General features: G+C 48.4%; 4 protein-coding genes across 4 annotated transcripts; 3 read left to right on the forward strand and 1 right to left on the reverse strand.

Moving 5' to 3' along the window:
• Positions 1-40: 40 nt before the first annotated feature.
• Positions 41-5623, forward strand: L228DRAFT_271601 (hypothetical protein; the record flags this gene model as incomplete). The annotated part of the gene is made up of 4 exons (XM_018335551.1): positions 41-3580; positions 3657-5267; positions 5335-5506; positions 5583-5623. 4 exons carry the CDS (start codon positions 41-43, stop codon positions 5621-5623), a joined length of 5364 nt encoding a protein of 1787 aa, XP_018184524.1.
• Positions 5624-6588: 965 nt separating this feature from the next.
• Positions 6589-7006, reverse strand: L228DRAFT_51640 (hypothetical protein). Its single transcript, XM_018336667.1, has one exon. It carries the CDS (start codon positions 6860-6862, stop codon positions 6635-6637), a length of 228 nt encoding a protein of 75 aa, XP_018184525.1. The 5' UTR covers positions 6863-7006; the 3' UTR covers positions 6589-6634.
• Positions 7007-7602: 596 nt separating this feature from the next.
• L228DRAFT_51643 (hypothetical protein) lies at positions 7603-8365 on the forward strand. The gene is made up of 2 exons (XM_018336668.1): positions 7603-8264; positions 8319-8365. The coding sequence occupies exon 1, from the start codon at positions 7712-7714 to the stop codon at positions 8180-8182; it is 471 nt and encodes a 156-aa protein (XP_018184526.1). The 5' UTR covers positions 7603-7711; the 3' UTR covers positions 8183-8264; positions 8319-8365.
• A 788-nt stretch (positions 8366-9153) lies between these two features.
• L228DRAFT_242010 (hypothetical protein) lies at positions 9154-11461 on the forward strand (the record flags this gene model as incomplete). The annotated part of the gene is made up of 8 exons (XM_018331376.1): positions 9154-9220; positions 9352-9665; positions 10203-10356; positions 10636-10705; positions 10876-10955; positions 11086-11106; positions 11285-11366; positions 11410-11461. The coding sequence occupies 8 exons, from the start codon at positions 9154-9156 to the stop codon at positions 11459-11461; spliced, it is 840 nt and encodes a 279-aa protein (XP_018184527.1).
• Positions 11462-12371: the final 910 nt, after the last annotated feature.

Genomic DNA, 12371 nt, shown 5'->3' on the forward strand with positions numbered 1-12371 from the left:
TGTTTTTGTCCCGGTTGAAATAATCTGTTTGAGCAGTACGATGGGGGTGGACAAGCGCAAACCACCACTTCCTGCACCCACTGAAGCTTCTACCACGGCTGGCAGCGTCACCGGCACTGACCTCGCCACGGACGTTTCCAGGCGTACCGACCGTACATCCTATTCCATCCCCGAGGACGGCAGCCCAGTGACCATTTCAACTCGTCGCCGGAGAGACAAGGACGCTGAAAGCCACCTGAGCCGCTCATCGCACAAATCCCAGACGTCTCTGCTGATTGAGTATTTCGAAGGAGGCAAAAACGGCGACAAGGGTCACCGACCCAGTGTCCGAGTCCGCGTTACTCCATCGTCTGCTCGGCGCAGCAAAGAAAAAGGTGACCACGAGCACATTCAAATCACCGAGACGGGATCCTCTCGAAAACCATCCTACACCAGGCGCATCTCACTGGGGCCGCACGTTGAAGGTGCGAAACAATTGACTGAAGGCATTGACGACCGCAGTTCCCTTGCATCCGTAACAGACGAATCTAATTTAACCTCCCGACCGCCGGTTGAGGTTGAAGTGCTGCCCAAGAGTGGTGACGGCAGTGACTTGTCTGCGCTCAGTACAACCGAAGGTCCTCGATATACGATCGGGAACTCGGAAATTTCTTCGATCCCCCCAGACAGTTTTCTCGACAATCCCGACGCCACTCGCACTCCGCAGAGACAACGGAGTCGGAGCTTAGCCAAAGCAGACGTCATGGCGGCCGGTGACACCCTCAAGGCCCCCACTCGACGTCGAAGCCGCAGCCTGAGTCGCGAGCGAATCACCCAAAAAGTTTTGGAGAAGCTTGAGAGCCAGCCTTCCACCAAGCAACGACGAGCGAGTCATGGTCGCAGCCGTAGCGTGAGCAAGGAGCACTTAACTGAAGATATCACATCTCCGCAGAGGCGGCCAAGTCGACAACGCTACGATGACGAATTCACCAGCGGTGCAGAATCAAGCCTATTAACCTCACAGCTCTCTCCGCGGCGCAAATCTGGTGACCAATATTCGTTCCGATCAGGGACCTCTCGCTCATCCATTAACAATCCTAAATTGCTCGAGACAGTAGAAGATGCAATCCGTCGACTGATTCTGCCCGAATTGACTGCATTAAAAGAGGAGCAGAAGCAGCACGGTCATGGTCGCACAGACAGAGAAGCAGATGACTCTGTGGTCTCCGGAAGCAGTGTCTCCCACAGGGAAAGCCGCCGTCGACGGCCGTCAAAAACCTCAAGCATCTCGGATCTAGCGGAGAGGCCCAAGGTGATCTTGAACAAGGACGACAATAGCCCCGGTCTGATCCTCTCTGGGAATTCGTTGAAAGGAAGGAGGAGGCCCTCGAGAGATATAGTGGACGACACCTCAGAGCAAAGCTATGATCGTTCCGTCCATGAAGATCCGGCTATAGAAGAAGGAAGACGAAGTAGCCGAAGAAGACGGAGCAGTAAAGATAGTCATCATCACCTACGCGAAGCCGCCGCCGCCGGCGCAGCTGGAGCGCTCACGCTTGAAGCCCTTAAGCACCACGAGTCGAGATCGAGCCTTGATCGGAGGGAGAGACGAAGGAGACGACACCACAGCCATAGTCGAAGTGAGAGTATTGCGGACAGTACAGCAGAGGCGCAACCTGAACCTCTGATTCCAAGATTGCCAATGAGCAGTGATATCCATAGTTCTGAACTGACAAGGGAGTCGATCTTAACGGCACCATCCGAAGTGCACTCAGGCGATCCATCTGCAGCCCCTGTTCACTTAGTGTCCCGGGGCTCACCCCGCCAGGTTGAGTCGCCGGCCAGTAGGACCCCGACGAGAACAAGGACGCCGGTGTCCTCCCACAAAGGATACGAGATCGAAAGAGAACGGGGCACTCGTTCCCGGGGCAGCCCCAGCTTACGCAGTTTAAGAAGCGAGAGAAGTGCTTACGGTGGTCTCGGAGAAGCAAGGTTGACCGATTCCGTAGTGGCTGAGGCTGCGGCGGTCGAATCCCAAGTCGCTGACTTGCACCACGCAGGGCATGAAGATGTGTCTGAGCATGACTATGCACAGCATGACCGAGGTCTTAGTCCGGTTCAGAGCATTGCAAGCTCGCGCGAAATGGTTGAACCACTGAGAAGAGGCTCACCCAGACACATCCAGGCGTCGGCTTCATTGTCATCTTTGGGCAAAAATGTTGTGCGACGCAATTCCGAAATGTCAATTGATTCCATGTCGTCGTCACCTAGCACAAAGATCGCACGGGCGATGAGACCAAAAGGAATCAACCTGCAAAAAGGAAATACCATTATTAGCCAAGACGTTTTGCCTGAATCAGAACTAATGCATCATGATGAACTTCCTCAGGGAGCTGGCATCGATGAGTGGTACGATCAACAGGAGCGCAGTCATGCACGAAATCTGTCCCCGCATTACGAGAACAGCGATCGTGAATCAATGGACGCTAAACGCGATACAACCTATACGGACGATAGTGCTCCCTATTCAGCCAAGATTGCTGCAGGGCAAGAGATCAAGGATTTCGATCTCACCAACCCCGAGTATCGCCATGCTCCCGCCGGGGTCGAGTCTGCCGTGGCTTCGTTGCACGATCCGTCAATCTTGGAACCACCATACTCTGGTGATAAAACTCATTTTGTCGAAGGCCACGACTACTCTGAATCCGAGGAAGACCGAGACGAAAAGTACCGTCAAGCGGAATTTGAACTAGGCCATGCTAGGACTCCGAGGCCAGAGTCCGTGTACGAACACAAAACGGAACATTTCCAGGATGACCAATCCGTCTCTGAAAGGCAGTATAGCGAGCGACTTGACCAGCGCTCGCCCGTACAAAGCGTTACGCATTCAATTATGCATGAGGACGAGGAGCCAGTGCACATGACTGCAAGTGGAATCCCTGTGGCTCACGACCCCATGCCTGAGATTGGTCATGGCTTGGATGATGAATCAGACATCAACACGAACCCATCAATCATCCAAGGTCCGATTGGGGGCTTGCACCATGGGGAGCGCGACCGCTGGGATTACGATCAAACACCGCTGCAGTCTGAGAGAGGGCATGGGGAGGAAGAGCATGTTGAGTTTGAAGCCGCCGAGGCCGGACTCTTGGGTGCTGCCGCCGGCGCCGGCGCTGGCGCAGCCCTTGCGCATCATAACCGCGAGCTAGAAGAGCAGCAGCAGGAGCAACAGCATGATCGAATTGAAAACCCTTACCCGAATGAGGACAGTAATCTTCATGATAAGCAAGCAACTGTCGAAGATGACTATGAAGAACTTGATCGCCATATCGATGCCCTTAACAGCTCGCAACTCAAGGACGAGGGATACATTTCCGCGGCAAACCAGGGTCCACTAACGCCTGAACCCCTTCTCAAGGGACGCCGATTATTCGACGATGACGGTCTTCCGGGTACAGAAGACGAGAATGAAATTTTTGCTGGCGGTCGGAACCGGCTCAGTGGAAATTCTCAGGGAATTGAGTCCCCTTTGTATGACAGTGCTCTGGGGAGGGGAATGGATAGAATCCAATCCAAGGATATTGTCGCCCTAATGGACCACGTAAGTTGTTTTACCACCTAGCACATCTCAAATTTTATGCTTCAGAGGACAGAAAACGTGACTGACAATGTCAAAGCTCACTGTCCGGGACGCTCAAAGAAACGCGAGGGATACTGAGATCTTAGTCACGCTGGTTCGCAGTGCAGCGGAAATGCGCAACTCTTTTGAAGAGATGAAACGTTTCATCGCTGATCAAGACGAAATGATCATGACCAATACCGAGCGCACTGCTGAACGTTCTGTGCAGAAGATTATAGGAGGGCCTCGGGCGCCGCCTGTTGGCTTTTCTCGCTCATCGCGACACGCTTCTGCCGATGATGATATGATTGATGACATTCCCACGAAGAGAAAGAATGTCTTTAAGAGAGCACTCAAGGGGCTGAGCATGCGGAGTGGCAATGACCTTGCAAAAATTGAAGGCATGCTAATTCAACTACTGGGCGAAATGGAGGGACTCAAGGCCGCTCAGGAAATGCGCAATGCCGCCATGACACATTCAAATAGTTTTAATTCCTATGAAAATCTTCGTGCGGCTCCCGATGGATACGAACCAGAAGGCCGTGCGGGGACAGCTTCTACAGGTACTCACTCTGTTGGAGCTCTTTCAAACCCTCCGTCCCGAGGAAGCGTCGCTCGAGGAGGCTATGATGGTCGACGTGCATCGCAACATCGCATCAGCACTGTCATGGAAGATGACGAGGAGTTGGAGGACCATGAGGCAAATGTCCTCGACAATCAATTTGAAAATAATGAGCGCCATCTTACACCCACGCAAGAGAGGATTCGCGGAGGTTCTGTGCCACTTGACAGCCCACCGCCGATGCAAATGGGCGGGTCTCGAAGCAGCGACAATACGCCAAAGACAGACAAGAGCCGGAAGCACAAGTCAAGCAACTCTTCCTTCTTTCCCAAGATTTCGAGATGGTCCAAGACGACAACCTCTTCGGCAGGAGGTCGCAAAGATAGGCCCTCTTCTGAAGCCTCTCGATCTGGGTCTGATTTGGGTCAATATGCCGACCACCAGTATGAACCTCAATCTGGAGACCGTCTTCAATCACCATACTCGCCAGATGCACGGTCAATTGGCCGTGAAGAAGTCAAGTCTCCCTCCGTCAGGTCCCCTTCTCTTAGGTCCCCTTCTGTGAGGTCGCCTTCTGTTAGGTCCCCCTCGCCGCTTATTGAGGAAGAGGACGCCCATTACCATGCCCACCGAAATTCCTTGAACCTTGAGCACCCTCAACCGCGCCAGGGCCCCACTCATCGTCATCAGCACCGTCTCGAGTCTGAAGCTCAAGATTTTGGGTCGCCCCTTTCTCCAGCATCAGACCAGTGGGGTTCGAATCCAAGCCTCTCACGATTTGCAGCCCAACCTCACCATCATCTCAGTGGAGGCAATTTGTCGCCCATCTCCGACGATGCTCAATCTGACGCGTCGGCATCGGAGCAGCAATTTGACCCTCTTCGGCCCTCTAGGTTCCGCGATGATGGTCCTTTGGTCCCGCAACCTCCCCCTCGGATTCCGACATACGAGGAACAATTGCAGTATAGCTCACCCTATAGCTCAGCAGGGCGCTCTGGTCGCCTTGAACCGATCGAGGAGCGATATAGCGCTGAGGAATCTCGCTATGGCGATACACCTTTTATTCCATCATCATCACCGGCGCCGCAACAGCTGCAACGAGAGCAGGTATTTTCATCACCCGAAACTGTCGATATTTTGCACATTTTTATAACCCGTCTAACATGACTTCTAGATGACTGGCTCGCCTCGCTCTGCGCCTTCTATTCGATCCAATCGCTCTACTCACTCTGCATCTGCGCAAGTACCCCAGCGCAAGCCCACTGGTCCCAGACCGCTCTCCTCTAGTACCCATGGGACTGGCAGTCCGCGACGTCAGCGCAACCGCGAGTCTCAAATGACGACTGGTACGTTTTGTTCATTTTCACTTGATTTCTATAATTGTATGCCTGGGTTAAGCTAACTGGCGTCTATTGGATATAGATACCTTTGGCGCGCAGCATTATGATGATCAAACTTTTTAAATTTTGTCGTTACGATATCTTGTTTTCCTTTGTTGTTTTGCAGCCAGTGGACTTTCTTTCATTTTTTCGTATAATTCCGATATCAGATGAAGTTTTGTGATGACTTACTGAACATTAAGTGGGAATGATATGATCACATGGGTTATTAGGAGGATACATCAAATGCACATTATTCTTAATTTGGCTCGTTATTTTTATTTTTTTCTTTTTGCGGTTTTATGATGCCTTTACTCCTCGAGCTCGTCGATATGATATCATGATAGCACTTTGTTTCATCTTTTGGTCTCTTTGTCATTGACACTGCCTGCCATTTATTTCTTGTCTCTATCCTTTTATTTACTTCTCCCCGCGCTAGATTATGAATTCGGTCTTTGCTACTAGCTCTACTTGCGTCGGACCATCTTCTTGAGCTTTTTGATTTTGGTCGACAGCGTGATTAGCTTGATTCACAAGATGAGCATTCATTGCAAAGCTTGTCCACCTCACCATATTCATCCGTTTATAAGCCGGGCAATCAATCAGTTCATTATTGAAATTAACTACCCGCCATAGATGAAGAGTGCAATTCACGAAGACAATTCGTCAAAACCAGTAAATATCCCTCGCGTCACTGTGTTCTTTTTTTCTATATAAGCCAAGCAGCCGCCCAAGCGGAGCTATTGTCTATTACAGTCGCAGAGTTCTTGGGAAATCTAAGGAATCCTTCCCTCCCCAGAACCTCTCTACATTTTCGGAAAGGGTTTGATACATTTCACAGGGCTCATGTTCCAATGTTTCGTCTATCAATCCTTGTGTATGCAATCTCCATGACGAGTGGCCTGACATACTAGTGCATAACGGGTCATCTCCCGGGAGAATGAAAGCACAATGCATCTTTCACTCGACAAGGCGTTATTGCACTCTTTGGAACCACCCTTTGAAACGGCCCCTACGGTCTACGGCACTATGAGAAAGTCTCAGACTCTCAATGGCAGGCCGCAGGTCGCAGGGATTATTTATAGACTCTAGGCTCTAACCCCTAAAAAAGAAACAGAAATTGTTCTGACTCCTGAGTTCATTTCTTAACTTTTTTTCTTCAAAACCGTGTCTTTGACTGGATCTTCTATTGTCACTGTAGTAAACAATATCTTGTTGGAACTTGGCAATGAATGCTAATATGCTATTCACCGCGGTGGCTATGATTCTATGAAATAGTTTTAGGGGAAAGTTGGTAAAGGAGGACCCTGGACAATATTGCATCCTTTGTAGATGCGACCGCTAAGAACGTCTTGCTATGGCGGAGAGGGCCATGGAAGCGCATAAACTGTGGGAAAGCTAGGCCCTTCATTGCTAAATGTCCCGACTCAGAAAGAATAGGACAAGCCACAACGAGAGATAAAAGGGGATTTATTAATTAGTCCAAGCGGCCGAGCCGATTCTGTATCCGATTGCGAGTACGCAAATAGTTTATTAACTACATTGCGGGAAGCACTGCAGTTTGTCTTATGTTTACTCGTTCCAAGTCTCCATTACGGTCTTGGTACTGTGGAGGTGGCAAAGAGGGAACGGGCCAGCCTACTTAACGGGAAGGATGGGGACAAGATAATGGGTTATCGCTGGCTAAAAAGCAATGGCTAATTGCTTAACTATAGTAAACCCCAATAGTTAAGGGGTCCAAAAAACATATTGAAAAGAAAAATGAAACATAATGAAAAAGATAGTGGACTCCAACGGAGAAGATGTACTGTTTCCAACGAAAAATCGAATGGATCACGTCACAAGACAAGTACTCAAGTTAATTCAAAAGGTCCGAAAATTTCCCCGTCCTCAACCTTTTTAATTTTTCACCGCCTTTATCTGGCCTCCGAATTCAGTTATCAGCAGTTTTAGCTTCTGAGCCTCTGTCTGATCTACTTGATGACAATCCAGTCAGCTTGAAATTTTGAATGCACGAAATTCTAAACGCTAGTCTTCTGCGTTTGAAATGTCCAACAGAACGACAAGCAACTCCTGACAACATCTTCGAGAGAGGTTCCGAGAAACCCAATTTCGATTCTTCTGGCTGGCCTTTCTCACCGTGATCTGACCGATTTAAAGAGATTTTCAAGGATGGCCAGTCCTGATCTGACTGACCTGAGAGGATTTTCTCTTCCTGTAGAAAATTGCGAGCTAACCATGCCAGGAGACTCAAAAAGAGGTGCTCTGGAGAGCTCTCTGATCCAAAGGAGGCCGAAAAGGATAGGAGCAGCAGAGTCGACCAGGACGGAGGAGACAGCAGCGACAGAAACGACCACAGCAGCCTCATCAACAGTATTGGTAGAGATGATGGGCTCACAATTGACAATAGAGCCCACGAGGGTCACGGTGAGAGCGAGGCTCTCAAGGAGAACTAAGTCAACCAAGTCAGTCAGGTCAGCCACAACGACAAGGGCAAGTATGACTGCGGTATCAGAGGCGAGTACTGCCTATGATACGGACTACCGACAAGCCCTCATCGACTCGGCAACTATGAATATAACCTTAAGAGACCTCAAACTTATACCATGGCCCATCTGCATACTGTCGCGGCTCGCCAGATGAAGTCGCATTAGACAAATGGAAATCTCGCCGACAAGCTCAAGTACGGAAGTGCATATAAGGATTGGAAAAAATCTCAGGGAAAGTAGGTAAAATGGTCTGAAAAACAAAATCCTTCTCTGACTAATGATTGATATAGCATGGGAATCGGTGATCAAACTATTGAAATACAAAAGACGCATCTGACAATTACAACGGAATTCAGATGATCCACCACCCGAGAAGGAAGACTAAATTGACATTAGAAACAATAAGAAATGCCTCCGTTGGGATCCTTGATACACTCATCCCGCCAGTTGAAGACAAATTACGGAAATGCACTCATCGCCATGTAATTATTGCTGCTGCTACATGCAAGCATGCTGGCTCCACAATTCAGGAGTTGCGACTCGAAAACAGCCTCAATCAATTCTAATTATCCTTGGACAAATTCAATCTCTGAAACCAACGACGGAAACAATCCATCGTGAGATTAATGGCCGAAAATATATGGTCTCCTTCCAATGTACACCAGACCACACCTTGCAGCAAGCTGCTCTCTGAATACCTCAGCACTGAATTAGTCATTCATATTCATTTGCCATACGATCACAAAAGACAGGGGCAGATTGAACAAAGCGGACAAGCCGAGGACAACATATCATGATGGCATGAAGGAAGAAGAATAATAAGAATTCAATGACGGAGAGGACTTTAAAAGTCCAGAATAAACTCAAATCATTCGACGAGCAGCATGAGAAACACCCTCAAGCGAGAACTCGAAGCAATGAACTGGGAAACCAATCAAACAGATTCTAATGGTCTGCTATTATGACCATCTTTTATCTGGTTTCACATTAGCATGACCTTAGGATCTCGAGAAGCCAATAATCAGCGGATTCTAGAGCTTGGTGCTCATGTCAAGATGTGACATGTGACATGTCTGTACAGCAACTTCATCGGGTGCACCTCAAAAATAGTACGAGGCGACAGACATGGATGTATGGCTGAGTCTTATGCCTTTGTTTGAGGGCAGCTGGGAAAAATACAGAGAAACATTCCGTATGCGAGAGATGGAGAAGAACTTATATTGAATTTTTATCCGATTTTCGAGAGCGCGTGTCCGTTCGATTTCTGAGAGCGAGTTTTTGATCCGTTTCCTTTTCTCGGGCTTGTTTGCTGACGTTTTATAGGTTTTTCTATTGCCGCACTTTTCTCGCTCGACATTTCTCGATGGCGCCGCGCCTCTTCTTTCAGGCGGCTGGCGGTGGGGACGGGGATACCCCTCGCCGTCGGGATGCGTCTGAAGATCCAGAGACCGATATCGACGAAGAAGGTGGCGAGAATGTTGAGATTCCGGAGGGCGATGATTCAGCGTATCCGGCGTATCTTCAGGGGCGAGACAATGAGAACCGTCGTTCTGGGAGGAGAATTTGGAACAATCGCTTCGTCTCTAATCCCGCCTGTGGTCCTTGTTCTCGCGCTGGACACGATTGTATTCGGGGTCGTAAGTTATAAAGATTTACACATGTTGCTACCCATGATCTATCTCCGGGAATACATCGCAGGAATCCTTGTTGCGTCAAAGCTGATTAAGGCACACTACAAAGCCGAAGTGAGATGCATGATTTGTGCAATCTTCAAGTCTCCAGCAGGATTGGTGAACCCTTTCGAAAACAGAATGGATTCCTTGCTGGGAATTTTCCAATCAACATTCCTACAGCTCTGGCACTCCAGCTGTTTTCTGACCGACCTCACAATGAGCCAGACAGGTTCAAAAAAGGACTGCCACGATCACATGCGGGATATTGGAAGACGAAGCTGATCCAGCCACACATGTGCTCAACCTGGCCCTCAACCTGACCCGCCTAATTTCTCATAGGCGTCAGACAAAGCAAGAAACTTTTGATTCGCTGTCGTGGAGCTCATCGACCCATCTGTTTTAATGGTGTACCACTGTCTGGATAGAGCCGTTCGAAGATTTGGCACCTCTAGGAAATACGTTTCATGCACTCGAGGTCGAAGCCGCGAATACATCCCTTAGGCTTCAGCGCCCGGACTGATGAACGCGTATATCGCAGAGTCCCGCCGGGCGACCGGGCTCAGGGATATGGAATTCGATAGTTTGTATGGGCAGGACTTGGTGGACCCAGAAGACGACGAGTATGAACCGTCGGAGCAGGGTGAGGACCGGGATGGTTAGTTTCTGGTTGGTTTGAGGTGCGGATCGCCTGTGTGGCGGGTCACTCTCAACGAGCCGGACTATATAACAGGATTGTCCGATTGTATGCGGCGAAGCGGGTAACTCTAGGCAGGACACACGGGATGTCTGTGTCTCCAGAAAAGACGTGGGCTTGATGTTTTTCGCGGCAATGCCGAAGTTGGCCTTGGCACCTCAGTCTACAGGGTTTCTAATGCTGAGACCGTCTTGGGTCGATTGAAACGTTGGTCATGAGATTTGATTCCAGTGCTAACAGAAAAAATCACCCTTTGGCCCTGTGACTTTAATCCAAGGAGTGGGCTTGATCATGCTACACAGCTCTGGTTGTAAGAAAACTGATAGCCAACTATACTTCTAGAACATTAGAACGGGATTAATCCAATTGATATCTGCATCTTGTCTCCATACAAAGCTAGCAACATCTATATGTTGCATCCAGAGCTGAGCTTATTACAACTTCACCTCATTGCGAGTTTTATTAGCTCTCTATCTGCAGACTACAGGCGCCGCCTGTAATTGCTACTTCGATGCTCCGAATCGAGAGTCAGCTTCTGCTTGCTATGCCCGTCTCTGCCGGTCTGACAGGGTTCGTCCAATTTAATCATTATTCACAACTGCATTCATGTTTAAGAGGCTATTAAGAGTTAGGACAAATTTCAACAGGCTTTAATACTACTAGCACTAACAACCGCACGTTCTAATACAGGAATCTGGATGGAGTTAACTAGTAAGTCAATTCTTTAGACTAAGGGTTAGCAGGGTTCAAGCTAATGGTCATGCATATAGCAAATAACTTGTATAATGGCCTTGAAACTTTACATGGAAATGATATACATTTAGCAAGGTTTCAACCAGCTGGGTACTAACAAAGATAGACCATACAAGCTTAAAATCTTTTGCTTTAGTAAAGGAGCAGAGCTATCTTCAAGACGAAGCAGAAGTAGAAAAGAATGAAGAAGAGGAAGAAAAGGAAGGAAACTTAATAGAGTATGTTTTTAAATGTCTGTTTCATGCATGGAACATATAATAGACATGGTAAAGAGGAGGAGAAAGATGAAATGATAAATGATGCTCAATGCTAATTTTCGACCGTGGGCTGCAAACGAGAGGACACCGACAATCATATCATCGTCGGCACAACGCGTGAAATTTTCGAGCAGTTAATTCATGATGAATTGGCAAAACACGGCAGGCCTTGAAAACAGGCCCATAAATGAGAGAGTTATCAAAGACCTATTTAATGGTCCAATTCTCCACTGTCGAGTGCTCTGTCGAGTGCTCTCCGCTTTTTTAAATCTGCTTCCAGCAGGAGGGTTAGGGTTAGGGCTAATAAACTTCTTAATGGAATTGCGAGCAGCAGGCTTGTCAAGCCACTACTGGTGGTCAAACTACCTCACGCTGGTGGGGTCTCCGGACGAGTCTGAACAAAAATTTGGTGTCGCGCGTTACATGATCAAAATTCACCAGAAACTCCCAGGGCCTTCTCTGGAGCTGGACTACTCTGCCTGCTTTTCGGATTACTACCTTGCACGTCTCGCATCCAGGAAATATTGCACTTCCAGAATATTCGTTCCTGTTGTTGGCCCTGCCGCAGCACTGGCGGCTTTTCTACCACACTGCAATGTCTCTTGTTTCGGCCGTGCCGGTCTTATAAATAATGTCATTCAGCTATCTTCATACATATCACACGAGTCCTCGACAAACTCAGACCCTTTGCTCCAGGATGGTTTGTCCCGGGTTACAACGACAACGACGACATTTTGGAAAATGGCAACAATGACAGCAATAGAACTTTTAACTTCTTATTCTCAAAATTTCCATATTTAACCTATGAGAGAGAATCCTTGAACCCCTAAGAATATTTCTTAGGAACTACTAGAGTGTGTCTCAATTGTCTTGAGCATGAATGGATTGACATTAGCACCCTCGAAACTTCCCGGCGAATGAAAAAGTCATTCAAGATTCAATGACACAATTTTCCACAGTGGGATG

This window comes from Xylona heveae, assembly GCF_001619985.1.
Source record: "Xylona heveae TC161 unplaced genomic scaffold L228scaffold_15, whole genome shotgun sequence".
Lineage (NCBI taxonomy): Eukaryota > Fungi > Ascomycota > Xylonomycetes > Xylonales > Xylonaceae > Xylona > Xylona heveae.